This window comes from Zosterops lateralis (assembly GCF_965231275.1).
Source record: "Zosterops lateralis genome assembly, chromosome: 2".
NCBI classification, from domain to species: domain Eukaryota; kingdom Metazoa; phylum Chordata; class Aves; order Passeriformes; family Zosteropidae; genus Zosterops; species Zosterops lateralis.
Window position 1 is genome coordinate 39,702,326 of NC_139763.1, and position 26,825 is coordinate 39,729,150.

General features: G+C 40.9%; 2 protein-coding genes across 4 annotated transcripts in view; one reads left to right on the forward strand and one right to left on the reverse strand.

Moving 5' to 3' along the window:
- Nucleotides 1-7,313, forward strand: part of GGACT (gamma-glutamylamine cyclotransferase) — a 28,112-nt gene extending 20,799 nt beyond the window's left edge. For all 3 annotated transcript variants that reach the window (XM_083884836.1, XM_083884837.1, XM_083884835.1), the window contains one exon: nt 4,392-7,313. In XM_083884836.1, coding sequence (XP_083740962.1) covers nt 4,409-4,870 — 462 coding nt within the window. In that variant the 5' untranslated portion in view covers nt 4,392-4,408 and the 3' untranslated portion in view covers nt 4,871-7,313. The remainder of the gene's footprint in view (nt 1-4,391) is intronic.
- Nucleotides 7,314-7,434: 121 nt separating this feature from the next.
- PCCA (propionyl-CoA carboxylase subunit alpha) overlaps nt 7,435-26,825 on the reverse strand; it is a 273,215-nt gene continuing 253,824 nt past the window's right edge. Inside the window, exons 22-24 of the mRNA XM_083884834.1 lie at nt 23,468-23,608; nt 11,060-11,137; nt 7,435-7,765 (exon numbers count right to left, since the gene is read on the reverse strand). Coding sequence (XP_083740960.1) covers nt 7,697-7,765; nt 11,060-11,137; nt 23,468-23,608 — 288 coding nt within the window. The 3' untranslated portion in view covers nt 7,435-7,696. The remainder of the gene's footprint in view (nt 7,766-11,059; nt 11,138-23,467; nt 23,609-26,825) is intronic.

Here is a 26,825-nt window from a genome sequence, read left to right on the forward strand (position 1 = left end):
CTGACCTTCTGTTTTTTTCATCTTTTTTTTTTTCTTTTCTTGTCCTGATGCACTGACAATCCCCTCCTGTCTCTGCACTGCAGAAATTTAGCCTGTTAATCAGTCTAGTGTTGTGTCCAGCATGTGTTCTGCATTCCATTCCCCGCATCTTTCTGTATGTGGTAGTTTTATCTGTTTGTCACTTTGAGACCTTCTAAAAGTCACTTTGGGAATTAAACTCCTTCTGTAAGTAATAAAAATTAATCTAACACATTTTCTCTATGCAGTGCAGTTGAAAGTGATTTGGAATGTTTTCAAACAGACAAAAGGCAAATGTTTGCTGTGATGACAAGGGGGTGCAAAGCATGTGGGCAGTGTTGTGATTAATGCCTGTCTAAAGGAAGGGCATCCTCACTCTGCCTCCTGGCAGAGACTCACAAGGTACTCCAGTTTAAGAACAGAAGTATTTGTTGGTTTGGGCATGTGAGTTATCCAAGGAAGAAATTAAAAGAATCTGCAAAGAAGGTTAAGTGGATTTTCAGGTAGTGCCCAGTAGCATCCAGCATGGCCCTGGTTACTCCAATACTCTTGTTTGTTTTCACAAACCAGCATCTCACAGTTTCGGAGCGGGTGACCGCTGCGAGGAGACCATAACCTCTTGATTTCAAAGGAGCCATCGTTTCACTGGTGCCTCTGTGGTTAATGTAAGAAAGGTGTCTTGCCATAAACTTTTTCCGAGGTATTCAGCAAGGTTGGGAAGGGGTCGGCCCAGGCAGGAAGCCCTTGTCTGTGCTATAAAGAAAATAGCAAGCAACAAAATGAAAGCATCAAAGGACCAACAGGATGCGGTCCCAGGAGTCCTCTCTGGCATGTTAGTCCTTCTTGAAAGTTAGCATTGAGTGAAGAGTGACCTTAAAACTCCCTTCATTCAAACAGACTGGGCTCAAGTTTAAAGTTCAAGGCATTTTGTTTTTTCACCTGTTTCCTACAGTTTTTAAGAAACTTCTGAAGAATTAATGTGTAACTATATCTGGTCACAGAGCCAATGCAGAGAATTTTTCTCAAGGGAAAATAATGTTACTGTATGGAGTGAGAGAAATGGATACTTTCTGAGTTAGGTTTTATTTTGTTGAAACTTTTTCTCCCAAACCCACTGCGAGCATGATTGCAAACATCCCTGGAGCCAGCATAATGCATGGCTCTGGGGCCATGCTTTATTTTTAAAAGAAGCTGGTAAGATTCTGTAATTGTCCAAATTGTGAAAAAAAAAAAAAAAAAAAAAAAAAAATTTAAAAAAAGGTGGGTTTTGCCAAAACTGCTGCTTCCATTTGGGAAGCAACGTCTTGTTTTAGGCGCAACATGGGAGCAAAGAGCCTGGTTGCAGCTTCACCTGGGAGTGCATGGTGAGTGAGCCAGCAACTGGCCCCATGGCCACCCACCCTTCTGTCACCCTGCTGGAGCTGTTGGGCCTCGAGAGAGAAAACCAAAGCCCTGACCCAGCACTCCACTGGTGGGTGAGGGTGGATGTGGACACGGTGCTGCCGCCCTACCAGCGCTAATGCTGAGTGGCAACCCCGGTGCTCCTGACTGGCATCAGTTGTGAGCCACTTTTCACCCAACAACACCTACCTGCATAATGCTGACATAGCTCCTCTATTTTCTGATCTTTGCATCTTGCCTGGTGAAGCAACTAGTTACAGATCCCACAAGCAATCTGGCAGGTCATCTTTCATAGCTAAAAGAAATAGTTTGCAGAGATGACGTACAAGTTTCACTCGTGTTTCCCCATGCCATTAAATTTTAATGATTCTGATATGAATATTTCATGTAAGTACTTTCTGAATGGGTTTGTTTTGTCCTGGAAGCTAATATTCAGTATAAGTCTGGGCAGCTTTTGTTTGGTTTTTGTTGGGTTTTCTTTTCCTCTCAGGTGGTTTAGTGAAGGTAGAAAGTGTCAAACTGGATTAAGTGAGAAAAGGCAACTTCTTGTTGGAGATTCAGCAAGGAGGTGCCATCTATAACTCTTTTCAGCTGCGTAGTGGAAGCCTGTGAAATGACCCTCAAAGACAATTCTGCTCTGTGCTCTCCTGCCACAAGGTGGCTAAAACTCTTAAAAGCCCAGGATTTGTGAGTGCTTTAAGTAATACTGATACATGTACAGCCTTTCTGCAGCGCAACACACAGCACACTGGAGACCAGATTTATTGTGCAGAAAATTGTGTATGTCTTATTTATATGGAGCAGTGATCAGGAAATGTTATTACCAAGTTAATTCCTATCCCTCCTTGGCTGGAGGGCTGGGCTTTGCTGTGTTGTTGGGGGTTTTTCATAGAAGTCGTGCTCAGCCCATCCAGCATGAGCGACAGGGCCGCTGTGGGGCACAGGAGTGCCACAGGGAGCTGTGGCTGTAACTTCAGCTTCCCACTCCATCTCTGTTTGTACTGCTGAATCAGTCTGCTCCAAGGCTAAATCAGAAACACTTGCCCAAACCTGGGTTAGTAAGTTCCTTTGTTGCTTTTGAATTCTGTGGACCCTGCACTGGGATGATGGGGGTCTTTCTTTAAATGGGTGATATTTCCCAACAGCCAGCTGCTGTGCCATCAGAAACAGGGAGGTTGTTTTCACCAGTTTCAGGAAATGGTGACACTGTTCTCTGTGAACTTTTTGGAAGCTTATCTCCAGCTGTACAGTAGGGACAGAGCTTTTGTTTAATGGAAATGAAGCGTATCTTTTTCTTACAGATGCACCACTCACTATAGAGCTTTTTTATGTGCGTTTTAGGTTTCCCTTTTTATTTTTTAACTTATTAACTCTGACAAGTAACCTCTTGGTTGTGAACAATTTAATTCACAATTCATTTTTCTGATTCAAAGTGAACACGAGTGCCCTAATCCCCTAATGGGAATTAATTGCATGTTTCAATGCTTAACTCTGATCCTTTCTCAATCCCCACTGGGACAAGTTTCTTCCTGAAGGATCTGTGTTTGTTATTCAAAACACAATCTGAAAGGTAATGATTTTTCTTATAAAAGAGACTCAGGCCAACTGAATATTAATGCTCTTTTTATTGTGAGGGAATGAGCTGCATCCAAGAAAAAAAACTTGTTTATGTCATGAAGGATAAATTACTCTGAATATATCTGATAAAATACAGGGAAAAAATCAGTGTGTTCTTATTCCCCTAAGTGAAAGCAGTTTGCCAGTAAATGAAGGCACACACTGGTTTTGCTTGGAAAGCTGTATTTTGATACAAACTGTTTCCTTCACCAAAGGGGAAATTGCTTAGCTACTGAGGATTTTTAAATGACACTGTTCCTGGCCAGCAACACACCCTTTTGGATAACTGACCTAACCTAACAGTTTACTAAAATAAGAGTAAATTGCAGAAAATAGATTAAATTTCTACTTCCAGTCTGTTTTTAAATATTTCTTGAACTTGAAATACATTATTTAATGACACTCTTTCCAAGAGGAGCTGCAAGGGCTCCTCTGATGTTGGATGTCTGGTTCAGCCAGATGACTGTGGCTGAGGCAGGCTCTGTGACCACAGGTAAAATGTGGGCAAACATCACAGTGCAAGAACTGCTTCTACCCTACAGAAATGATGGAGCCACAAACAGGGCACAGTGTGAAAAAATAATGCAGGAACTATGAAGGTACCTTTCCCCTCCATTACGTTTCAGTAAAGCCAGTCTTTTATCCCATTTAACCTATTTTGAGTGTTTCATGCTCACAGAAAAAACAAATTGTCGTTCAGGGTCTGTTTTAAAGAGAGGGCTCACACATGAGCAGACCAGCTACTTGAGGTGATTTAACACTTTGGGGTGTCTGTCTGGGGAAGAGGGGAGGAATACAGCCTTACCTGGTCTCTCTGCCAGCAGCCCTGGTTTCCAGTTTCTCCCCTGGCCCCACAGCTTGGTGTTGGGCATTTGTCTATCACTCAGCAGGTGGGACCTCGGCACTGGCATTATTGCAAATCCACCAGCACATCCATGAGATGACTCCACACCAAGTTACACTTGCTTTTGGGGAGTCACTGAGCATGACACCACACACTTCCTGCAGCACAACTCCCATAATGGTGAGAGAGGGGAAAATAAAGAAAGATTCAGAGCTTTTCCTGAGAGTCGGGGATGTGTTGCCTGATGTTTGTGATTCCTTAGAGAATGTAATTTGCTTACAGCAAAGAACTGCAAAAGGCTGACTTTATCCTGGTCTCTCTTTTTCACAGATGTAGTTGTTGTCTGAAAAGTTTCAGGATACTTGAATTGAATATGATACTTAAATGTGGCATAGGATGATGAGACCCCTATTGCACACTCCCAAACAGCCTGCTGTGTAGGAAGTGTCTTGGCAGGGCGTTGGCTCTCCAGGCACTGGCCCCGTGGGTAACGCACCTCTTTATCTTTCAGCTGCTTTTGCAAGTACCATGGCCCGTGTCTTCGTCTACGGCACACTCAAGAAGGGCCAGCCCAACTACAAGCACATGATCAACACGGCCAAAGGCCTAGCGAAATTCCAAGGAAGGGGCCGCACAGTGGAGAAGTACCCGCTGGTGATTGCAGGGAAATACAATATTCCTTACATGCTGAACATCCCGGGGACGGGCCACCACATTGCTGGGGAGATTTACTCTGTCGACGAGCAGATGCTGCAGTTCCTGGATGAGTTCGAAGGCTGCCCAGACATGTACCAGCGCACCCTGATGAGAATCCAAGTGGTGGAGTGGGAAGGGAAGGGAGGCACGGGAGAGACCGACGGCGTCCTGGAGTGCTTCGTGTACAGCACGGCCACGTACCCACCCGAGTGGGTCGGGCTCCCCTACTATGACAGTTACGACTCCTCGGGGAAGCACGGCCTCTCCTACGTCCTACGGGAAAGCCGGGAATAGGAACGGGAGGTGACGCGGCCTGGCTGAAGACATAGTGCTAAGCAGGTGTTTCTCAGTAACCTTTCCAGGAAAGCTGTAATACCTTGTTATTAAAATGCAGGAGCTCTTGTAACCTTCCCAACCCAGGAGCCTTGGTGCTAGTGTTGAAGTCCTGTAGGCCCAGGGCTGCAGACTCCTCCCCAGGCAGTCAGTGTCCTCCTGGCCCCCCCAGCCTGCTGCAGGTAACTGGGTTTGCACCAGGTGTAAACTGTATGTGCACATCAGGTCTGGGGTCTAATTATTCCCTCTGTTACACCCATTATTATGCCTTGGTGCATAATAATGGAAGTCAGTGAAAGGCAGAGGAACAGATTAATTTTTTTTCCCTGAACTGACAAATTTTCTTGAACTAATATCTGAAACTGATTTAAATGTCTGCAAAGTAAAGCACAACTCCTATTGAATATTGACTCGTAACGGGTTTAAGTAGGCTACTGCATGTAAACAGGGGAAGCTGATCAGGTAACTTGGTGCTTCTAGACAAATAGGAAATTGCTGGAGAAAATGTAAAGATTATTCTTACTCTGCATTGCAATGGGTTTTTTTCTGAACTGGAAAAGGTGTATTTTTAAACCATGTTTAGTTTTAAAAGGCACTGTCAAGAAATACTGAGAGAATATAAGGGAGTTACATTTAAAATTGTATTTTTAATTTTATATTCTAAGCATTTTGAGTTCTGCTTCCGTTCACTGCGTAACTGTAGGATTTGGGGGAGTGTGTCTGTGTGCCTTTGTGTGTGTGTGTCTGTTTTGGGGGATGTGGGGGCTGTTGGGGACCAGGAAAAGCACACCTACACTGGAGTCATTGTGAGCAGTTACTGTCAAGGTGACTTTTGCCAAGCATTTTAATGCAGAACTTGTAACTGTATGCAAACCGAGTTTCCTGATGGGGGAAAAAAAATACGTACATTATAAAAATATCCAAAGGACCTGTATTGTGATTATTGCAACATTTAAATTGGGAGAAAAATACGTAAAGAAGACTGTTGTCCCCCTGACCCAACCAACTGTGCTGTACAGTTGCGCTGTACTGGTTTCTGTACAATCTGGGAAAATCGTGGCTTTTTCTTGTTACACTTCTGTGCCTTTTATTTTCCTTCAGCTGCAGTGTTTGGTACCGATAGATTGTACAGTAGCCAAAGCTGCCAAAGGGATGGGAGCAGGCACTGTATGCCATGCAGTGAGCCAAAGTACCATCAAATGCAGCAAGGATACAATTAATAATACAATACTTTCGCTTCACTGCCAGTAGCCCTGTGATGGCCAGAGGAGATCCGGGTAGGGAATCAGCCTAAACTTCAGCAGCAGTAGGCACTGCTGCATCTCATTTAGAAATGCTTTTATGTTGCTGCAATAAGCAAAACAAGTAACTTGATAGTAGAATACTTGTGTCTCTTTACAATACTTGTCTGTTTAGGGCAACCTGCAGAGACTGAACTCTGCTCCTTTGGGAAGGGCTAAGATGGCAGTAAGGAGACTGGTAAGGAGATCTGCAGGGTCTGTGCCTCAGTTTTTCCAACTGCAAAAGCATTAATTTTCCTGGAAGGCAGGTACTGTCCAAACACTCTCTTACTCATCTTGATGAGTTTTACAAACTAATTCCCTAAGCAGATCCCTGGGCTACACATTCCCCCTTGGCCCTGTGATGTTGTTAATTAGCAGTGTCTCAATAACAGGAAGAATGCCTCTTCAGTCAGAAGTTCCAAGCAGAATCAAACTTTCCTGGTTGAACATGAGTCACCAGCCCTGTCACTGACTGTCTTCCTCCTTCACCTTCCAGTAAAGGGCCCAGGCACCTCTGGCCACAGGGTTTCTTTCTGGGAAGTAGCAGGACTCTGCACATCCCAGGCAAGAAGATGAGAGCAGGCCCACTCCACTCTGGAGCAGGGTCACGGTCCCTTTGTCTCCCTTTCCTGTAAGCATTCAGGAGAGGCCTAGTCTGAGGGACAGCATGTGCTCTTAGCAGTACCTTGGGTCTGTTAAAGAGCTCTAGAACAGTGCCAGCTCCTTCTGTAAAGGCGTCCAGTAATCAGTATCAAGAAGATAGGAGTGGGGAAATTGAGTAGGGCGTTTGAATAAAAGAAGACAATTCCCTTACAGCTTCAAATGAAAGTACATGACATATGTCTGCACTAGCAAAATAAAGCCTCTAATGTGTAATTTAAATCTAATCTATACGAAGCATTAAAAATAATATATAAGCATTTAAATATATAATAAATAATTATATAATAATTTATTATTCATTAATAAATAATAATTCAATAAATGTATATCCTAATTCAAAAGAAATCTGTTCAGAATTTAAGCCATTGGTGGTACTTGTGCAGCACTTATACAGAGTAAAGGAGAACTGCTCAGTTTGCTCAGTGGTTGATTTTTCATCCTTGACAGCCATTCTGTACAGCCTGGCTGGGGCCTCAAACTAGGGACATTTAGTGGAGAAGACAAATCAGATTTTGGCTTTTGTTGTGTTTTGGTTTGTTTTTTTCTTAAAAAGAGGCTTTTCCTGTTTCAAAGCAGAAATGGTATTTTATTGATTTTATTTGATCCTGAAAAATCAAAGGATTACAAAGGTTATGTACAAGTATTTCTGGAAGTAAAAATCTGGGATCTGTTGCCAAGATTTAACATCTGTGTTTGCTGTCTTAACCACTGATACAGTAAATATGCCTGTATAAAATCTTGTGCGTAGTACTGTCCATTTTCTGTGTTGAAATGTCTTAATGTTACTTTACAGATGAAAATAATAAAGGCTTAGTTAATTCAACAGTGTAGAGGCAACTTTTCATTCCAGTTCCACCAGCAGATCTTCTTCTCCAACGGTGTCACCAGCTTTGCAGTGCACAGCTTTCACCTAGGGGACAGAAACAGCGGAATTTAAACCCCTCCTCGACAGCCTGGTGAAATAAATGGCTTGGCTGACGTGGCTTGTGTTGCCCAGGGCACTGCATCTGCATGCAGGGGCTGAGGCCACTGTGCAGCCTGGGGACACCCCAGGGACACAGATCCACCTGTGCTGCAGGAGCTTCGAGAGTTTGAGTGCTCGACCTCCAGTGCTCAGAGCCCAGCTGAGTTTTGAGTACCAGTGCTTGACAAATGGTGTCCAACCCCATCGGGGTACTCAGGCACCTACCATTAGCTGCTTTGCTTGCAACAGATGCTTGAAGACCTGATTGTCAGATAGAGATGCCACTTTTTAAAATTAAAAAGTACCTTTTTTTCACCTGGTTGCACTGCTGTTTATTTGTTTTAATTAGAGGACAGGCTGATTGTTCAATACTCATGTTGGGACATTGCAATGAAATATTTCACCATTTCTTTAATTACAGTTTTAAAATATAGCAAAATCTTGGAACTGCAGCCCATGAAGTTTCAATTTCCAGAGAGTTGGGATAGGTGATTCAAATCTGAATTGGATTTCTTTAACATAACTGAACTTGGCAAAGGGCTACTGCCACACTCAAATAAGTGCAATGGTATCTGTAGATGAATTACATACTCCCATGCAGATTTCCTGAATTTTAAAACACTAACATCTTACACTAGTCCCTCATTTCTTCTATAAAAGGCTGCAACGTGTTTGAATTCCCTTTCAGCACATGAAGCAATGAAAAATATTTGAAGCTGTATAAAGTTTGCTTCCAGTATTAATTCAGAGCTCATACTGACATGCCCAAATCCTTGTTCAGCAGATAGCTCATTTTAATCATCCAAACACTACCCTGGGTCCCTGAAGGAAATGCACAGCGTACCCCAAGTACTAGGCTATGATGGGCACGCTATTGCCCACATCCATGTTTGACAGTCTAAAGCCACACAAGCTGTAAGCAGATCTGTGTCTCTAGCACAGGCACACTCACAGCGCTGCTCCAGAAATGCTGCTGAGCACGGCAAAGACAGTGTGATATGTACAAACAAGGGCTTTATTTCTAAATCAGTAGCTGGGCAGCATACCCAATTGCTGAGCCTCAATCTTCTAGGAGAGGAAAGCAGTGTGAAAAACATTCTACCCCTTGTTTTTCTTTTTCTACAAAGCCAAGGTTCAGCAAACATGGGAGCTGACCAGTGTTTAAAACTACCCGGCAATTTCTGCTGTGCAATGGGGCCAGCTCCTTGTGCTGACCCAGTGCAGCTGTCCTGTAGAAGACAGGAGGCTTGCCAGTTCCTCTCCAGCTTTCTCTCATTTTTAAACCACCTGCAGCTGGAGTAAACTCAAAGCAGATAAAAACAAGCCACTTTTCTCACAGTTACAAACAGGAAGATGGGGTTTGATACAGAAGAGGAATTCAAGTCAGGAATGAAAATGGGAACGTCTTCCAGCTGAAGACAAATGAACTGAATTTCAAAACATAGTTTCAAAGCATCAAAACATGAACTAACAGCCTGTGCCAAACATCCCATTCCTGTGGAGAGGCCAAGTTATTTTAGCACTCAGAGCCATGACTTTGCACTGCAGAACAGGATGAATTCTCTTTAGCAGCTTCATTTCTACACAGCCCAAAACTTTCGTGCTTATTCAAATTCTTAACATTCTAAAGGTCAAATAATGTGCTTGCTATTAAAATGGGTGCACCAAGGGGACATTGTGAGGCACACATGTGGCCCCCTGAAGGCCTGTGCATCTTTCACATTCTACCTTGGAGGATTAATAAAACAAACATAGGTTTTCCGTGGCATCTGTACTGAGTGAGTGGGAAGTATTATTAGGAGAAGTACGAGCAGGTTGGTTAGGAACAGGCCCATGGACTGCAGAACACCTTGGTGGGAAAGGGAAGGTTAAAGTGAAAAATAAATGGGGTGGGTGGGAGAGAGAATGGCATTTTAATTACAAATACTAGTTAAAACAGGTGGATACAAACAGCAATAAGGGCTTAAACAAATAAAAAAACTAAATGCTTGGAAATGTTAATCAAGTTAATCAAGAGAAAATAAATTATATAGAAATTAATGCATGAAATAATAAAGCAGCAATATTGGAGCAAAAGAAAAAGGAACATAATCCTCTCACTATTTTTTTTGTCTTGAGACCCAATTTTGCACTGGATGCACTGGAAGAGGCAAGTCCTGGGACCCAGCCTCGGTGTCAATTTTAGAGCTGTGCCAAAAAAGCCTTTCTTGTAAACACACAAACAGTCCTTGGCATTGAGAGCCATCCTGAGAGCCCAGCAAACCTTGCCAGTGGCAAACCCGGTCCCTGCCCGCAGTCAGGCTCCCTCCTGCCTCCATGCGGGCTGAAGGCTCCTGCCCTGCGGTTTGTGCCTCAGAGAGAGCAGAGGGGCTTGACTGACCCCAGGCAGAGATGGGCTAGGGCAGGTTAGGAAATATGCAATAGAGGAGAATGCGTAATCCAGATCCAGACTATGCTCTCCCATTGGAAAGGATGGATCTGGGGCTCACATCTAGGTGATGGTTTCAGGCTGTGAATTGTAATCTGGCACAGGGATGCTCTGAAGTCCCAACTTGAAGTCTGACGGTCCTCACACCAACTGGGGTTTAGGGCATGCCCTTGTCACATAAGCTTGACCAGTCCCCTGCCCAGAGTGCTGGTTTTGGCACATCCTGCAGCAAAGTCCCAGCCCCAGAGCTGCATCATTGATCCCTCAGAAGCAGGACAGCCTAATGCACAGCCTTGCAAAGTTTAACAAATGTGCAGATCTAGGCTTGATATTTAACAGTCACAATAATAAAAAAATGCTGTTTTCTCCCTCCTGCAAAAACACTTTCTATGCCTTGTTCTGGCTGGGGTTTTTTTAAGCATCAAATTATTTGCCATTAAATAATTAACTGGCAGAGAGTTCTCTTCTTCCGTTGCTTTCTGGAAAGATGAAATTTGGAGAAATGGTCTGCAACACCTTTCAATTCAACTTGGCATTGTAACATCACAGAAAACAAATCATTTAGGAGAAAGAGAGTTATATGAATTTCCGAAGACAGTAAAACTATTTCCTGCTGTGCTATCTAAGGCTCGGAACTACTTAACAGCATTCACAGCAGATGCAAATGTTACAAAATTAAAGACACCTCACTTTGAAAGACTTACAGCAATCAGACTTAATTCCTTAACAACCAGAATCCTCCTTTTTTCCTTTTTAAATTCTATCCTGTTTGACAAGTTGCATATGGTTTTAAGTGACCTAAGGTGGCTTACCTTGCCTGTTTTAGCAGCAATCATACTGTTCTGCATTTTCATTGCTTCAATTACACAAATCTCTTGACCTTCCGAAACCTGGTGAAATTCAAGCAGTACAAAATGAGGATAAAGGATTTGAAATGTTCTAAGTGTGATGATTCTTAAGGAAAATAAAAGGATTATTTTGTTAAATGCTATAAAGACTTTTATGACACAAGTCAAGTCAGCCAGTTACACAGTCACAACACAAACGACAATCACAAAACTGGCAGCAGAAGAGGGAAAAAAAAAATCACCTGCTTAAAACTATCGCCCCAGGCAAACCTGAAAGGCTGTTCTCATATCCCATCCATTGAGCTCTAGCTTCTTCCACAGTTCACATTCCACAGTTCACACCACCACGGTTCAACATCAATTAAATGCAGAGCAAAATTTAATTTGTGCATTTTGGCTGGGGAACTTCTGCTTTATTTCACTGGCACAGGGCCCACAGATACTCATACTGATTCAGAAGCCAAAAGTTCCTTGGCAGGTGTCTGGGGCAGCTTGAGCTGGAAGGTCCAGCAATACTCAGTGGGCTAATGCTGAGGAGAATGTCACACCTCTGCACATGGCAGCCTCTGATGGAGGCTGATGACTTTGGACTGACAGAAAGGAGCACATCAGTGAGGAGCCACCAGCTCTCATCCACAGGGAAGACAAACGCATCACTTTCACCACAGCTCAGAGCTCTTAAAAGGAAACACTGAGGCTTCCTCTTTCTGTTTGTTTCTGTCCTGCTAACAGACATGAGCAAGCTTAAGGTCACCAGGAACCCACTGGGCTGCTCTGCTGGGCTCCCTGTGCCTCCCAGTCAGATCCTCCCTCCAATGTCTTGGACCACCTTGTGCAGAGGAAACTGCCACTCAAGGCTTGACAGTGGTTGTGGAGACTGCCTGAACACGAGAGGCAAAATGAGATTTGGAATTTACCCAGTGTAACCCAGTGATCAGTTGGTCATTCCACGAAGATGATGCATGCCAGAGAGGAAGGGTACCAGGACCTACATGCCAGGATTTAGGATCTGTGCACTTCCATGGGATGCCTGGTTCCAAGTGCCCACTGAAAGTCTTTTCACTGGGCTCTTTTGCAGATGGAGTCTGCTATTCCCTCATTATCCCTGCAAGTTTGGGATGCTTTCGCTCTGATGTCCAAGTTTCATTAAACAGGGTAATCTGAAATCTGCAGAAATCTGGTTTTTGCACTGTTATACGTGCCAGTGCCAACAAAATGTGTGTTTATATACACATGCATATATATACATAGATATATTTCTCTAATTATATGTTAAATGAATAATACATATTTAAGGACAAGTGTGTACCACTTTGGAGGACTATACTAACAGACAGATGTGAAGTCAGAGATCAAATGTACATTCCATGAAGAACATTGCAAAAATATAAGTAAAACTATTTCTTCACTGACTGAAAAGCACTGATATCTGCCGATGGATTCTGAGCAAAACAAAACAAAAATCATTACTTTAAAAGGTGCTTACACATCCTTTCCCCAACAGATTGGCAACAACAGTATGAGAGGTTTTGGAGGGTAAATATGGAAAGCATTTGCTATGAGAATATGGTGTACTAACTGGATACAGAGAATAACCCAAAAAATTCCATCCTGAGCTTCAGGCAAGCAGTTAAGTCATTAGCAGGTGTTCAATTTGGTGAATAGTATCAAAGACTTGTTCTTTGTGCCCAGTAATTTCTCCGCTATTCCCAGTCCCTGTCTTTTGTCTCCTTCCTTCCACACCTGCTGCTCTGTCCATAGCCTTGTCCCAGCAGCTCACTCTTCCTTTCCTTTCTTCTTCTGTCTCCTTTTCCCTACCTCATTACTTTTCTTCCATCTGCTCTGAACTTTCCAAACATTTCTGAGGTTATGAGGAAGCAATGAATATCTACTTTGGATTCAATGAGAAGGTAAAAAACAGGCAAAGAAGTTTGTTGGAAGAGGTTTTTTGTAAATAATGCTATTATTAAAATACGCATTTCAGAAACAACTTTGCCACCCTCTGGTTAAACTCTGCTATCAGAGAGCCAGGAACACAGGTCTCTAGAGGTTGCTGAAGATTGAGATGCTAAGGACAATGGATCTGAATTCAGTGGCCTAATTACAAGGCCACAAGACACTCTCTCCTTGAGCAGTTAGATTTAACTGTAACATGGCTTCATCGGGAGGACGGTGTGCAAATGAACCAGTCAGCAATTATCTAAACAGAGTTCTGGAAACACATCTATGGGAAAAGTACAGAACTGTCTCAGTAGATCTAAAGTATGGTGCTAAAATGGCAGGAAGTGTTAGTGATTGTGGGATGGAAATATCCCTTAATCTTAATTTCTTCTCAGTTTCCCCTCTTTCTCAAAAATAAAGTTTTTGTGTTTTATATAATGCCTGCTGGGTTGATGACAAAGGACGCAGTGTCTGGGAAGGAAATAATCCCCTCAACCCACAAAATTTGTAGTCAAAGTATCCAGTTAACATCTAGTCTTACTGATTTGAAAGGAAGGAGGCACTTTCAGCAGGTACCACGTGTGAAAATGCCGTGTCAGTACTTCTGATGATGTGCAATTTGTTGAAAATTATCTTGGCGCAAGTGTCACTTAAGCACAGAAGTTTAATTACTGTTCTTATGTTAAACCTTTACAGCTCCACTCATTGTGTTGAAAAGCGACAAATCCTAAAATTAAGCACTTGTATCTCTCTTTCCTCTTTTTCAGTCTTTTGGGCATTGTCCAATTTCTTTCATTCTATAATTGCACATATCCTTTTGCCTGTCATTTAGCCTGCAAATGAAAACCACAGAGATGTGTACAAGTTCTTGCTGTCTAACTTATTTAAGGATTTATCTGGGCCATTTTTAATGCTCTATTTTCATCGTATAATTTATTTCTTTCAGTGGATGGTAAACCAGTGAAAACCACCATCTTTACATTTCCATTTAGAGAGGTCTCAGTGATGACCCAAATCTGTCAAAACAGGCAACTAAAATCAAACAAAAAAATCTCATTTATTTGAACCAAGTAAAGTAAAAGAGCTCATTTTATTAAAAGAAATTTATCTCAGATATCTTTTTCACAGAGTTACACTACAGACAAACTGACTTTTACATTGCTTGGTATATCAAAATAAATGAGTGATTAACTGCTAGACCCGCAGCCTGTATTTTAGCAGTTTATTTCTTCATAGTGCAGTTCAAAGTAGCAGTTCAGAGTGAAAAGGAAAAAGAAACAGAAAAGAGAAAAAAAAAAAGAAAAAATATCTTTGAAGAGGAGGGTACTTAACATTTTGATGCTGCTAACAACTGTAATGTGAATTTGGGAACAGTCAGTGGTGCTGTTTGAGTAACTCAAGGACTGCACGGTGGTTGCTTTCTCCACTGGCCTAAAGGTGACACACAGGACAGGGAACTGTCTCCGGTCATTTCCCAACCAAGCAACTCACGCCACAGGGTGGAAGCAGAATGTGAGAAGCAGCAACACCGACCTGCTCTCACTGCACCTACACGAGGACCACAAAGGCTCTCCGCACTCAGAGATAGGGCTCTTTAAAGCACAGGAGCACGAAAAGACGGCACACACCCGAGGGCATTGCTACCACAGGATCTTTGTGAATATGGTACACTTTCTGCAGACTTTTGTGCGTCATCGCATGGAGACTTACTGATTGTGACAGGACGTCTCCCATGTTAGGCTTACAAAATGGTCACAAGCCCCACAAGTCTTTCTGATAAACCCAATGGGCGCTGATGTATTTCCCCGCTCTCTGTCTAATTGGTGTAAAGTTTGCAGATCTGAATCACCGATCTTTTATCCAGCTTGCTGCGTCCTCTCCTTTGACATGAGGTCAGGGTTCACATTCGCATCCGATTATCGAAGTGGCACTCATTAACCGGCAGCCTGCCTCGCACCAAAATGAGTTCGCTGGAAGGGGAACTCGGCCCATTTACTCAGCAGATTTCAGCATTTTAAGGAGGCCTGAATGTCACACAGTATTGCTACGTTTTGAGGAGTTTCAGACATCTCCAGCTGATGATTAATTGTGAGTGATGGGAAATAAAATCCAGTAAAGCCAGCTGCTTGCCATGGTCGGCAAAATTACTATAATGGATATAGGCTGCCAATTTTCCAGTTTTACTGGCAAGTCTTCCAAGTGTAATTAAGGGAAGTTATAAATGATATGGAAATCTATCAAGTCCCATTTATTTTCAGAGGACTCTTTCCCCTGAGACTTTTATCTTCAAGCTTATAGTTTGCTTTGTTGTGCTAATGATTTAAACCACTTCTTATTTCTGATTAAAGCCCCCAATATCCTTCACAAGAAGTTAGATCCACTTTATTCAGAAGGATTTAAAGAAACAGAAGCCTTTTAAAAGTTGTGTTTGTAAGCCGTGCTGAGCTCCCACTTCCTCTGTGGAGGCATAACAGAGCATCCTCCATCTTAGGCACCTCACTACCATCTGGATTTCCACTTCTGACAAACTCTGGGGACTGGGAAGGATTTGGTGATGGGGAAGAAGGGAGACAAAAGAATGAATTAAAAACAAAAAAATTAAAAATCCACTATCAAGGAAACCCCAACTTGCCTCCCAATCCTAAATCTTCCAAAAACAAAGATCGTAGGTGCCGCTTAGACACCAGGCATTTAGCACAGAGTGGTGTTGCTCACTAATGTTGTTTGATTTGGAATAAAAGCATGAAAATGATGTGCAAAGGCCTAAAATTGGAGATGTAAAGGATGACTGCACAGTATTCCATTTCTCAATTTCATCCTTCAGAGCCACAAAATGGGGGTGATACAGTTACTGGATGAGATTTACAGTAACAGCTGTGGTCTTCCCACACAAGGGAGGACCTTCTAATGGGCTAAGGTCTGTTTTGAACAGACGGGGAGTAGCAAAACAAGGTTCCCTATTAAGGGTGTGCAGTAATATTCCTGATAAAGAAAATGAGTAGTGGTAGTCAGATTGGTTTAAAAGACCTAAATCTCCTTTCACTGTTAAAAAAAAAAAAAAATAGAGCTATTTTAGAAAGTGCTAACTGCTAAATAAATGAAAGACATGTAAATGTAAGGGTTTGTTTTTTCCTTAATCTCCTCCCTACAAACTGTAAAGAATGCATAGGAACCAGTGCCAGGGGCATATGGCTTTCTCCTGTGCTGAACATTCATACAAAAGACAGGTTCATCAGTCATTGGAGTATCTGGATAAAAAATTAGCTCCTGATGGATGGTATTTAGAGCTTACCTGCTGCTAGTACATTACCAGAGAAGCACAGGTTTTGAAACCCACATGACATTAGAAACTGCAGACCATGAAATACCCCACGTGCAGGCGCGCTCATAATGTGCGCCAGGTTATACAAAATAAGAAATAAGCTATTTAAACCCTCTGCCTAAAATTGGGCCCGCTGCAAGGAACCCTGGGTCAGCCCTACACAGGCCAATTAATGCACAGCATCTGCTGTATAGAAGCCGTGCATGAAGCACTTCCGAATGATTTCAGCAATTAAAAGAAAACTGTTTCCTGCCTGTTTTGACAGCAACTGTTTCAATGCAAGAGTGAGCACCAAATCATTGTGTGCAGCTGAAAAAATTAAGTCTCCTTTTTTTTATCTTGTGAAAAGGAGGTGGGAGGGATGAAGATTTCTTACGGAATCAGATCGTTCTTTTGTTGTCCGACATTCTGTGTTTTTCTGCCAAATTAGACAGAAGGCTCCGAGGGTTTACGGGGCCCTCTACAGTATCACCTTCTGGTGCACTGTGGCTCCCTAAAAAGACAGATCAATATCAACCCTGCTGATTTGCCTACAAAAGTGAAAATCCCTCAATTACATTTTTAAGACCATTATATTTAGAACACAGGTGCTCTGATGCGTAACATTTTTAAGGCTCTTGGAGCTGAGGTGGAAAAAAACAATGACAGCTCTAAGCAAGTATGAGCTTGGATTTGGTTAAAAGTGAAGTGAGAGTTGTATTTTATTGGTGTCTCCTTCCTCATCTTTGGAAGACACCAGTAAACATCACTCACAATTTCCACCATGCTGCAGCTTAAGTCCCTGTTGAGCCTTTTAAAGTGAAAAGAGACGATGCAAGATAGTGCCATATGAGAGAGAGTTATCCTCTCTTGTAGCCTTCTGCAAAATTATTGCAAACATGCATCTTGTTTATGCTTGTGCAAAATCACTGAGCTATGAATTAAGTATGCATTCACTATTTATGAAGATACTGGGAATTTTGTTTGTTTATTTGTTGTTTAAACTTAGTCCATGCTATTATCATTCCCTTCCCAGATTTTTTTCTCTCTGACTTGCTGGCAATCTGGCAGCCAGCATCCAACAAGAAAACAAATCAAGAGGAATTGGATGAGCAACAATTGCAATTTCTTGGCATTGTCCATTACCATGTAAAATAATTAGTGCAAGTTCTCTCTTCTTTCCAAATTAACTTTGAAACCAGAGCTATAGAACTGCAAATATAATTAGCAGCAATTAATAGTACTTGACAAATCATTACTAAACTTTTTTTGCCACACTCCTTTAACGAATGAATCTGAACATAGCACATCCCACATCTTCTGACCTCTGACTAAAGGTCACTGATGTCCCCCTGACAGCAATCAGCACTGGTCATTGCACTCCCACTTATCCAAAACACACTGCCCCAACTGCCTCTGCCGTCTCAGGGTGCTGGGGAAGTGATATGCAGGCAGAGCACTTCTGGGGCTACTCTATTCATCTGCTAACTCAGACCAATCTGTATCATTCAACTCTTTTAGTAACAGCTAAAAAGTTGTTTATTACTTGAAAAGGCAAAGCATGCAAAAAAAAAAATTTAAAATTTAAAAAAAATTTAAAATTAAAACAAATTGTATGAATTCATCTTAAAGGATTGGTAACAGTTTTTTCCCCTAGGAGGAAACTCTAATAATATTGACTATTTCTAACTCATTATAATAGGATTTATTTCCTAATTACATTGTATTCGAACATGAATCTCAGGCTGTGCAATTGCATAAAATATGTAGTAATTTTTTTTTTCTAGTCAAATATAAAAAAAATACATCAGTACATTATGAACTATTATTATAGTTAATTTTTTTTTTCAATGTAACCAGAATTATTATTTGTGGCCTCATGTAATAAGAATGGTGAAATATTTGAATATTTTTCCTCTGGAAATTATATAACTGTGAAAAAGTTTTCATTTCCTGTTAACCAACAGGGTTTTTTCCCCAAAAAAGATAAAGCCCAACAAAACTGTCAAATACACAGAATCATAAAAACTATGTAAGGTTTGTGACCGTGTTTTGTCAAGTTTGCAAATTCCATTCAACTGACAAGTGGAGTTTATATTTTCTCTGAAGAACAGAACCAAGGAACGGATGGAAAGGGAAAGAAAAAGAAAGACAACAAAAGAAAAAAAATGTCCATACACAAGAGAAAAGTAGTACTTGAATTAAATAATATCCTACTAAATTATTGATACCATATTTATCCAAATAGGATGTGAAACTTAAGCAAATAAATTTTTACTATTTCAACCTGGATGTTGTTTCTCTGCTATAAATTCCAATTAGTGTAAGAATAAAAAAGAGATTTTTTTTTTTTAAGATTTTGAGGTCTGAATGGCAAATACAACTTTAAACAACACACTACTGCCTGATGGCAACAGGTAAGGTTAAAACTTCACCTTTTCTTTCACAAGAAGGAAGTAGTGACAAACAGAATTTAGAAAGCTCTTTTGTTTTGGTTTTTAATAGTGAGCATTTCAGCAGTAGAGGTCAAACAAAACATCTTTTCCCACAGCAAAAACTTCCCAAGGCTTGTGAGATGAAAAATCATGAATAAAGTTTTTTTTTAACTATTCTTCTAAAGAATAACAAGAGAAATTGAAATAAAATGCATGCAGCTGAACTGAAAGAGGAATGCAGTTTAAAACTTTTTTCTTTAATTACTTCTAAAAGGTGGAAACACAGTAATGTCTTTTGTAAGTTATACAGCTAAAAAAGCAGCCTTCAAGTTACCCAATTTTGAAATTACTGAGACAATTAGCATCTACATTTAACAGCTGACATTTTGGTAGGAAAAAATTCATCCCATGCAGTATTAATGCCCATGGCTACACTAGCACCAATCTGAAATCATAATGATTTTTAATATGAGAAAAGTATATTTTAAAAATAGCTTGAATGGTGAAAACTTCCATAAACCTGGAGTAATCTTAATCTACTGGAAAGAGAGGAAATTTAGAAACTTCGGTGGAAATAATAAATCATCCTCTTCTTTTGGCTGTAGTCCTAAAAGACTCAGAACACTGGGGTGTTTACCCAGAGGTGCTTTCCTCTTACATATTTAAGTGTGTGGGGAATCATTAAAGTGATTTAGGCTGCCAGGTATTAGGCGTTAGCTTACTGACCAATGTTTAGCTTAGGAATGACACCTGTCCTGGCTAATGTTACTAAAAAGGAAAAACAACCAACAGAAACACAGAGCTAAAAGAAAAACACCTTTGCCTTCCTGACAGACAGAAAACTGAAAAGGCAAAAAATATGTTCATAGGTGAAAAATATAGCAAAGGCTGCAAGGCAATCAGGACAGCTAAGATCTTTCTTTGTTGCTGTGGACAGTTCAGACTACTAAATTTGGAATTACTAGTGGGAACACTTTGGGTGTGTTTGCTTTAGGAATAACCACATTGCTTTACCAGTGCAACCATTAGGACCTAGATTTTTCCCCACTCCTTCTCTTTCAGTGCACAGAATCCTACAAACACAAAAACCAGGCCAAACAACTCAACACAAAAAATTATTTCCAAGTGCCCGCCCATGTCCTGCCCTCTGAGTAAATAAAGGAATTTGTGCAGCTTTAGTAGTTTTTATGGTGCTCTTTGTCTTTTGCTCGCTGTGGTGAGATCAGAACCATATGCAGTGCCATCTCCACACTCTGGTATAAAAATCCTGCTGTGTGCTACCAGGGCTGGCTTGTGCTGCCACCAGGGTCAGCAAAAACTGAGTGAATTATTTGCCGGGACTCTTGAAGTCCAGTGGTTTCTCTGGCCCATGGCAACATGAGGAACCAAAAAGTAGTTCTCCCAAAACCAAATTTAATCTTAATGCACATGATCATTAACAACTACTTAGAAAACAAATATACAAACACCCTCATCCCCCAATAAGGGATATATTTCCTCTATTAATGGGACTGTGTTATCATGAGGAATGTAGTCTAAATTTAAATTTTCTTTCCCTAAATAATATTAACCTTCTTTCTAGTCAGCCAGATTTCTGTTTCATTGTTTATGTTGCTTTCTGCTTCTGAATGCCTTCATTGTGCTTCCAGGAATAACTGAGTGACAACTAATTACAGTCTTCTGATCACATGAAGGAAAATAAAGAAAGTAGAAAGTAACTAAAAACCTAAAGAAATTGGCAGCATCACAAGTTCTGCTTTCCTCTAAATGACAAACAGCACTTCCCTACTGTGTTACTAAAATCTACAGATCATCTTACAGACAAAAGAAAATAAATTCCTTGCATATGCAATATCTTTTGGCAAAAAATGAATTGAAAACTGCTTATCAGACCAGCTGGATAGAGGATGCTCACGCAATCTTCTATCAGGCTTCATCAGACCAAAGTATTTCTCAGCAACAGAAGCCGAAACAGACCACTATGCTTCAAGTAAAAACAATGACACATCGAGGGAGGAAAACTAACCCAGAGATCATAACTGCCCTCTCGTTTGGCTATGGAAACATGGAGAGGGGCTAATAAATGCCATGTGCTTTACCTGACTGGGCATGATGCCCTGAAGCTGAACCATAGGCAATAAACAAGCGCGGCCAGTCAGACAAGGATGAGGTGACACTCTCTAGGTGCTTTTTCACCATTTCTAAAGTTACACCTGAGGGAGGGGGATGACAGCTCAGCTCCCCATGCTACTGATCGGTCTGAGAGTGTCTCTGTGAGCACAGGGACTGTGCTGCACCAACACTGTAGCACACAGCTCACAGCTTAGGGCAAACAATCTCAGAGTAGCTATAACCTGACAGCTTTATCGTTAGCAGCAGCAACACCTGAGGGGAAGGATGGACAACTACCTCACGTTCTCCCATTTTTCAGCTGTGCTGTTTTCACACACCGCGCAAATCTGAGCTGCCAAACCCAGTGGCAAGCGCACAGAATAGGAGCTACTTAAATTCCCATTTCTCCAGCACACTGAAGAAATTAGACTTTTCCCAACAGTGCAACAAAAAGAGCTGTATTTATCAAGGAGCTACAGTTCCCTGCCCATCATGCCTTCAGCAGCTGTAGTGGGTGAGCTGGTTTCTGACAGACAGCCAAGACGTGTAATCTGAATCCCACCATCCCACTGCTTATTCAGTGCCGATAGCTGATGTTACCCTCCTTCCCTCGCTGGCTCAGGTTTTTTTCTAACGTTTTGACACTAGTCCTGAAAAGGAAGGATTTAAGTTAAATCCTTTTCAATAACGCAAATGTGTTTTTTGCAATTAAAGCCACACAATTAGCAATGACAAGCTCAGGTCAGCAGAACATAGATTATGCTGTTCAAATGCTCTGCCACTCAGTGCCTCCAGAAAAAAGCTGCAGGAGAGGAGAAGAGGGAAAAAAAATCTCACACACATTATTTAACAACTTGTGCTCTGATGCACAGCACCACTTGTAGATTTGTGGAGGGAGGTTCATTTATTTATTTACTTAAAATCCCTTAGGCTCTGGCCTCCTTCTCCACTGATTGTATTCCTTCAAGACAACAAGAACTGTTCTTCAGGGTAAGAAGGCTGGTAACATTTAGAATTAACTTCTCAAAAATACATACTAAACAAATATTTAAAGTCTCAAAATCCTTGACTTAAAAATGTTTCCATTAATTCTTCACAAAAAGAAAAATATTTGCTTACGATCTCCCTCATTCAGCCACTTGTATTGCCCTAGATAAAGAAGGCAGATTCTTCTGTCCATATCATGACATAAAGAATAATTTTAATTGAATATGGTTCTTTTGTTTTAAAGTATCAAACTATGTGTGTGCATATATAGATCATAAACAAGAAAGCTAAGTGTAGAAGCTAGAAGAGTTTTTAATTTCTTATCAGCTTAACTTAGATCTGTTTCCTCTAAAATGTCTTTATTTCATTACTACAAATATTGGCACCTACAGATCTTTTATATTAACATGATGACTCTGTTTTCACTGTACACAAACAGAAACAACCATTTATTTTAAAAGCAAAGGTGGTATCATAGCAAAATGTAAGCAAATATACCACTTTGCCAGCATGATCAATGACTGCCACCTAATAAGTGCAATGCTGATTTTGAATTTCAGATCTTGATCCGATTTTTGAATTATCTTTCAAGAAAATCTAGGTTTCATTGCCATAAATTATGAACCCCGTGACTGAAGCTACATACATGTTTATGGCATCATTTAACTGACAACAGTACTCTAAAATTAATATGATCTGATTCAAATATTCCTGTGTCTGCAATCACTCCCTTGTTTTCAATGGTTATGAGAGACAAGGGCCTCAACCTCAGAAATAACATATGATACAATGTGGTAGAATTTCATATAAAGCTGAGTTCAAGTCAGTGTTTATACACAACTTCAAAACAAAAATTTGTTTCTAACTCAATGTGAGGTAAGGAGCACTAGAAATCCCCAGACCAGCATAATCCCTTGCCCTTCTGTATGGCAAGTTTATTCCTTCTGCAAGACAAGAAGACTATCACATGAGCCTGGAAATTCCCAGCATAGAATTCCCAACTCTATGTGTGCCTTGCAAAATGATAACAGAGGGCTTCTTAAACAAAAAAAAAAAAAAAAAAAAAAAAAAAAAAAGGTAAAGTTAGATATCTGTCCTGTGTCCCTTTTTTTCTAGTAATATTTTCATTACTTCAGGGCAGAAAATCAACAATTCCCTCCTGCTAGCACTAACAAGAGATAGATAGATGGATGGACAGACAGACAGACAGAAACACACAAACACACACACACTTATGTGAATTTACTCACAATTTTCTCCCTTGTGCCTGTCCTGCCCCTCAAGGTATTTGAGATACAAAACCAAGCTATCTCTTTGGGTTTCTGCTGTGGACTTGTACCAGGTTGAAAATTTTCCTTTTAAAATCAGTTTAATTTGAATTGGTTTTCCTGACTAGTTTTTATAATTCAAACGAAAAACAGCACACATCCTTCAGCACACTTTATTCCACACATGATTTAAAAACCAAAAAGAAACAAAACCAAGACAACAACAATGAAAAAAACCCCAAACCAAACCTGTAGTTTCAGTTGCACCAAGGTGAAATTTCTGTGGGCTATATAATGAAAATGCAGATACATAGATCACATTTCTTACCATGTCCCCAGGCTTGACAGAAACTGCCACCACTGTTCCAGGCATGGGAGATCTCAAAATGCTGGAGGTGTCCTCTGCTGCTTTCTCTGGCATGTACTTGCTCAGCTCCGCAGCAACCTTCGTCAGTATTTGCAATTTGTACTAAAGAATAGGAAGAGGACTGGTTTAGAAAACTGTACCTTGGTGAATTCCAGTCAATAACCTGCATTATTTTATGGCATGTTTTTATGTAATACATCTGTTAGATGTTCTTCACGGGAGTGTCTAAAAAACACTGTTTGAAATCTTTTATTCAGAGTTTCATTTTCAGGATGTAGAAAGAAAAATATGCAACTCCAGTCTGCAGCAAAGTGCGCATAAAACCAAAGAAACAACTACAGTAAAGAGATGTCAGACTTATTTTAAAATTGAGGGTAGAGAGGGGAAATGCAAATATAAAAATAAAAATGCCCTTATGCTTGCTGCACATTATCTTTGGTGGATAAGGAATACTCAGGGATTCTTTTCCAGTGCAGTGATGAATTGGAAACTGACATTTGGGAAAGTCTGCCAGACTTTCAATGACATGACTGATCTTAAATATTGTGTTTACCTTTTAAACATTTCTTTTTACCATGTATTTAACGTTTGAAGTTTGTAATTTGCTCAGATTTTGCAATTAAAACCTATTATTTCAACTTTAATTCTAACTTTTCATGCATAGCAGAACAGTCAAACGCTGTTGTATTGAATATGCTTTATCTGTAACAAAACCCATTCAGCAGCCGTTACCTATCTGGAGAAAGTATTGTTTTCTCTAGTATGTTTTATAACAATTAAAAACAGAGTGGAATATGAGGTGAGAGCATCCCTTTAAAGTGAAACCTTTCTGAAGGCATATAAATGTTGCCGAAACATTTCGGGCCCAGGGTTTTTAATTTTTAAAAACTTGCCATCACTTGGCGAGCTCCCTGCCCCCAGACAGACGGACAGACGGACGGAGGGCCGGCAAACAGCCGGGAGGGAGCGCACGGAGCCGGTAGATGGCAGCAGGTCTCTGTGTGACACTCCCGCCTCGCCGGGCACACCGAGCCAAGGCCAGCACCGCACTTCATCAATAATTTAAACAAAGGTTTTAATAATAAGCATCCGGCGGACAGCATTTACAATTCAAATGCGTATTTTGCTGATGTAAAGTTCAACACCTTGCTTGGAACAGTATGTTTTCCTCCAAAACAATTAGCTATTGTTTTATTAACAATAAAATGTCTTTACTTTTCATTTTCACGTGGACAGAAAAAATCCGATATCCTTATGCTGAAGGTAAAGGGGGACTCTTACCTTCTGCTTCCGTAGGAAGCAGAACAAGTTATTTAGAAATACATGCAAAAGGTGATTAACTCTGCAGTGACATCTTTAAAATGCAGCTTTCAAAGCCATATTAGAACAACATAACAGAGGATTATCATCCTCCACAAATGGTGTGTGGACACACAATATTTTGTGAGATGAACAGTGCAGCCATTCACTCAGGAATACTCGCTTCTAACCAGAAACAGGCAAACGGTTACAGAAACAGATCCTGCCACCACATCCCAGCAAGTGTAATAAACCCCACGGCGATGCTCCCTGAGGCTCTAAGTGGCACCCAAAGACTCGAGGACCCGCTCCCAGCCATGTGCCTCGGTCATAATTGCCGTGGCACGGGGAAACCAGCACCATTTTGTATGCAGAAAGCAGCTTTAACTCCGAGCCTCCCGCAGGCATCATCATGGCAATTCAGACTGTGGCACTCCCGAGTTCCCCCCAAACACAGGCAGCCCTCTCGCAGCTGAAGGCGCGGTGCTCAGGCGGGTCCCTTTCCAGGAGCGGGTGCAGGTGTGCCAGGCACAGGCACACGCTCCATGGGCAGGGACCGGGCACCAGGGGCCTGCAGGAGAATCGGTGACATAAGCTGCAAAGAGAACTGCAGCAGTGTGACAAGTCAAATAATAACATCTTCTGCGTGTTTCTTTACTCTTGAGTGTCTGTTTTGCAATCAAGACATACAAGTGTCTGCCAGTTTCTGAAGGATATGATCCTTAAGTGAAATTACTGTGCAAATAAAAGCTTTTTACTCCTATTAAAATTCATCTGAGTCATAAGTGGCAAGGAAAAAAAGCTTGCAGAGTGTATTCTGCTGTCAATCTAATAAACATTCTGTGTAGAGGGACTATTTATCCAAGATAAATTGTACTTTAAAGTCCTTCATTAAATCTATGGGGGGGAATATAATTACAACAAATTGCACAGTTTCAGTATCCATGGTTGGTGTCTTCTTTGTACTCAGAGTTTGAAAATAAATTTAAAAAAAAAAAAAGGGAAGAATGCAGAAATAAGTTATATTTGTGGACTGTAGTGTTGCCTCTTGCAAGAAACTATTTTGATATGATTTCAAAGGATTAGGTTTAGATGCCATTCAGTTTTTTAAGCCACATTAACACTCCTGAGCTGCCCACTTTCAAAATTTAAACTTGAAGGGAAAGCCAGACCTTCTGCATTCATCTAGATTACAGTATTTCACAGGGGTTGAAATACAGAATTCCCTATGCACTTTACAACATTCAACAGTGGGGAAAAAACACATTCCTCAGTATGCTGCACTTTAAAGCTCAGTTCTCCACACCAAGCTAAAATATCCCTACCAAACATTGTTTTTACTATCTTTATAATTTTCATATCTTTTAGATTCCTTTCTCTGCAGGACTCCTGCTTTGCTTGGAGTGAGATGTAAGAGTCAGTACTCTCAAAGCTTTAAAATGCAGGTCTTTGTTATTGATGAGCTGTTCCTTTTCCTTTTGTATTTGTTTATTGTTCTTTAGTCTGTTTGGGGGATAAGCAAGTTACTGTAATCAAAAAGTAAAAAATAACAACAGTAAACTTCTGGGGAAAGGCCTTTTTTGGCACAGTTGGTTCACAAATGACCTTTCAGAATATAAAAAGACAAAGACGAAAAGAAAGGTTCCTTCTCCAAGATCACCTTTGATGTATTTCTGCTGCTGGCTGGACCCCACTAAATACCTACATAAACATCCCTTTGTGATGCTGCTACTTATCCCTGGAGATAAGTTGTGGAGCGGGGTGCAGGGTGCCGTTCACCCAACCCGGGTGCCGCCTGCAGCTCGGTGAGAGCCACAGGACACTCTGGAAGACCAAGTCAAACAACGCCCACCAGTGCTGCCACAACAAAGACAATTAAGAAAATACCACATATTTTCATTACATGACAAACGCTGCTGCTATGCCTTTGATTTAGCGAGAACAATGCTTGAACATAGGAAGCAGAAGTTTTGATATGCTTCTAACCAAGTGCGGATGAGGTTCTGATTTTCTTTCTTTA